The sequence below is a fragment of the Myotis brandtii genome, unplaced genomic scaffold, assembly GCF_000412655.1.
Source record: "Myotis brandtii unplaced genomic scaffold, ASM41265v1 scaffold398, whole genome shotgun sequence".
NCBI classification, from domain to species: domain Eukaryota; kingdom Metazoa; phylum Chordata; class Mammalia; order Chiroptera; family Vespertilionidae; genus Myotis; species Myotis brandtii.
The window spans coordinates 2,227,755-2,231,900 of NW_005365280.1; the positions used below are offsets into that span (position 1 = coordinate 2,227,755).

The following is a 4,146-nucleotide window of genomic DNA, read 5'->3' on the forward strand; positions in this document are numbered from 1 at the left end:
GTGTGCAGGAGGCAGCTGATCGATGTTTTTCTTTCATTGATGTTTCTAACTCTCTATCCCTCTCCCTTCCTCTCTGTAAAAACATCAATAAAAAATATATTTTTTTTAAAAGGGAAGTAAATAGTTTTCTTCTGGCAAAATACTAAAAAATACTATAAACTTTAGTTCACATTGTAAGACATATTACTGCTTTTCATGTGAAAGTTCTAGTCTTTTATGTTGATGAAGTTTTTAGAACTAGCTGAGATGGTTTGATAGGATACTTGAAAATAACTCAGATATCAAAGGTAAAATTTCTCTCAATTATGAATGTTTTAAATACATACTTTGGACTTGATAGGAAGATATTCATCTATATGTGGTATGTATACAAATTATCTGATATTTTTTACTTCCTTTATTTTTAGGTCCACTATACGAGCATTGATCAAGAATTTTTCTATTGCTTCTTTTTTCCCTGCTTTCATCACACTGCTGTTTTTTCAGCATAATCGAACAGCCTATGACATTGTAGCAGGAACCGTTGTGCTAAAAAGAAATGGGGTCAGATGATGCCCCCAAAAGCCCTGAATTCCATACTTTCTGGAATGATGACAAGACTAAATTATGTATCAAGGCCATCAGTATCCCTGGGTTACGTTAATTGATGATTTAGAAATTAAAGCAGTCACTCCAGTGTGATACAGGTGACTATTCTGAAAGTATTGATTTTACTTGAATGCCAAAGAACTTTTCCAGAAGAAAAACCTGTTTGAATTCAAGTGTTAAAATTTTAGATCAAAAAGAAGTCAAGTGGTTTCATAATCAACAATGGACAAAATATACTAAGATCTAAGGCATTAGAATTTGCTGAAAGCATTTTCAGCTTTGAAATCTCTAAATGAAACTTTAAGAATTTATTTTGGTTTATCCCAAAATGATGGAAAATGTCCAGTTGTGTTTTATAAACACATTCATCTTTTAGTTAACACTTCTTGGGGAAATTGTTGTCTTCGCTTTTTGGGGAGAATGGGGACACAAATTTGATAATCCACTCATCTCCCATCCCAGGAGGTGGTGAGTTCGCTGCAAGAGAAAGAGGCAAGTGAGGCAGGCCTAGCAGATCCCTTACCTAAAGTTTTAAAATCTGCACTGCAGTTTACTGTGGGAATGATGTAACTTTACAACTATTGTTAATGCTTCAACATGTATTTTGGGGCAGAGTTTTGCATGATGATGAAAAAGTATTGTCATTGCTATATTAACTTTTTTTTAAAAGAGAAGCTAAGTTAATGATTGCTTTCAATGGGGAGGGGGGTAATTTTTCATTGTAAATTTAACTTAAAATTCATGTGCAAGTATTTTCAGTGCTCCAAATCAAACTATAAATATGGGGGAGGGGAATTACTTCCATCAAATTGTTGCATATTTACTGTAAAACAATATTCCCAGTATGTGTGCAGCATGAAGTATTAGTGCTTTTCAGTGTTCTGAATATAACTTCTCTCTACACACAGGATATCTACACACTAGTTTCCTTTTAAATTTGATATAGTTCCATAACTTTTGAACGTCAAGTTAAATAATCTGAGTATTTCATGAATACTGGTAACCTGTGAAATATTAGCAATTTCCCTATATGGACTGTTCTAAAACAAGGAAGAATAGCATTTCCAGACATAATTCTAAGTTCTTTGGTTGTGTGAGCCAAAAGCTTGTGTTTTGGGCCTGCCATGGATGATGTTTTGAAGGAAAAGTTAAGCTAAGTAACACTGTGTATTGCTATTTTAATTTATTTTCCTATTGAAGCAAAGTTGTTTCAAGTGTGTGGTTGCTTTTGTTAGATGATCCAGTTAGCTGTGTTGAGATATACCTGAACTAAAAGTTTTGTTTCTTAGACATTTCTCCAACTCTGATAATCTTCAAAAAACAAAACACTAAACTGTGTTGGACAAGTTCATAAATAGATTGCTTAAAGGGTCATTCTACGCTTTACTTTTGGTGTTAAGTTTATTAGCAAATGGAAGACACGTCTATCACTGTATCAATTTTTAAAGTGGTTTTTTTTTTTATATTTAAAACTGAAAATATTCACATTTAATGGTTATAGAAACCTTAACAGTATCCTTAATACCCTTTGTAAAACTGCATAAACCATGTTTTTCAAAATAAGTTATATTAAATACATCATCACAGATAGCCTGTCAGTTAAGTGTATCATAGTATTAAACAGTTCATTCACTTGTAACCTCTGGGAAGTTGTGATGGCCCTTCACAATAAAAAGTAATAAAACTAAAATTTTATTAGACTAGAAATTAGGAAATGTTACATAAACTTACCACTGTGTGTGTGTACACACACACACACACACACACACATTTTTGGCACTGATTGAAATTCAAGTTGAAATGCCCTTCAGTCATGTAATTCTGGAATTTACCTTTAATGTATCATTTCCTCTCAGGTATTGGATGGTTTACCACCTAGGCTATTTTTATTTATATAGTAAAACAGAGCAAACAAGTAGTCTGGTTTGTTATACTTAAAACATTGTACATATGTGTAGATTCATTTAGATCCATCTCAGGATTCAAGTTATACTATATATAGTATTATTTTGTCTGCTTTTATAACAAAAAAAATCCAACTCTATGTATGAATTCAGCTCTAAGGAAAAGATTTTGATTCCCAAATAATTGAAAAAGTGACAAAACAACGGGGAGGATGGAGGAGCCATTTTTTCTCTTGGAGTGGTGAAGAGTGGAGAATCCCTCTTTTCAGTACTTTCTATTTTAGTATATGTCTTATAGAAATGCTGATTTTTCTGTGTCAAAGTATAATTCTCATGCTGAAGCTCTAGCCTAAAGGCAGAAAGTTATCTTTATAGTACAAACATTATTCATCACTTTTGTAACATAAACAAATAATGAAACAAAAATTAGGAGTTGAGCTGAGCGAGAACACACTTTCTATGAATGTCCCCTAAAAACCACAGGCCTCTAGGAAATCTCAGTACTCATTACCAAACGTAACTTGAGTGTCTAGTTCATCTTGGGAAAGTCTGACACTTATATTTACCCTGGGCCTAGAGTAGGTATGTGTGAGTGATGGCAAGCCTTGTTTTTAGACTAATCTGTGACCACAGAAATAAAGTCAACACTTCTTAAAGTAAGCCTTTAAAATATTGCCCAACTGATACTTGAGTAGGACTGGTTCAGAAGTTTCTTCTTTCTACCTAAACATTTACCTTCCAGTTTTACCCAAATATGTAGGATTGGGGGGGGGGGGGGGGGGGGGGATGTATTATATTAGAGGGCCACTTTGTCTGAATTATAAAAATGCATCTTCAGTGTTTTTTGTTTCAAATGGTAGTAAAATATTTTAACTCTAAAAAAAAGATGTTCCCTTATGTTTCACTAATGCATAAATATTTCCAGCAAAAAGAAGGTAGGAGTTGGAAATTAATTTGTTACTTGGGAATAAAGGGCTTTTTGAGAGGAATGGGGGCATTAAATATTTTCATTCTGCATCTATCCCAGGCTCTTGTTTCTTTTGAAGAATATTCATAAATAACAGTATTCCTAAAAACTGACAAGTATCATTTCAATTACTTGCCATTCCCCACCTCCCATACCAAAGTTTGAAATTTTTTCATGTACTAGTACTTGACTGGGTGAAGTTTGTCATTTCAAACTGTATATATCCTTACAGCCATTATAGTAGGGCTTGACCCACAAATAATACCTGATGGCCTGGCCTATAAATAAATACAGCATTCTATTTTTAATAATTTGTATGCCACCAATTTGTATTCTTTGTCTCAATAAATACTTGGTCACCAATGGTTTTATGTTTTGCCTGTTTCATTGAGGTTTTAGAATCTCCAAAGGGAGAACTTCCTTCCAAATACAGCTTTCTGCCTTCAGAGTGGCCACGACAGTCAACTAGAATGCTTTCAGAAATAGAGGACTACCAAAATCATCATCCACTTTTGGAATATATTATCTTAGCAAGTCATTCAAAGTTGCCCATAGATGATTAGGCTTAATGTTAAACTTTCCTGTCTTAAAGTGGTTAACCACCTCAACTATCATGCAACATAGTAAGGACCCATACACATGAGGAACCAGAAATTCAAGTCACATAGCTAATAAATGAGTCAGCTG

General features: G+C 33.6%; 1 protein-coding gene across 1 annotated transcript in view; it reads left to right on the top strand.

The window, feature by feature from the left end:
- The window catches only part of FAM8A1 (family with sequence similarity 8, member A1), an 11,674-nt gene extending 7,850 nt beyond the window's left edge, over positions 1 to 3,824 (top strand). Inside the window, exon 4 of the mRNA XM_014545186.1 lies at positions 408 to 3,824. Within this exon, the coding sequence (XP_014400672.1) occupies positions 408 to 552 (145 nt within the window). The 3' untranslated portion in view covers positions 553 to 3,824. The remainder of the gene's footprint in view (positions 1 to 407) is intronic.
- Positions 3,825 to 4,146: the final 322 nt, after the last annotated feature.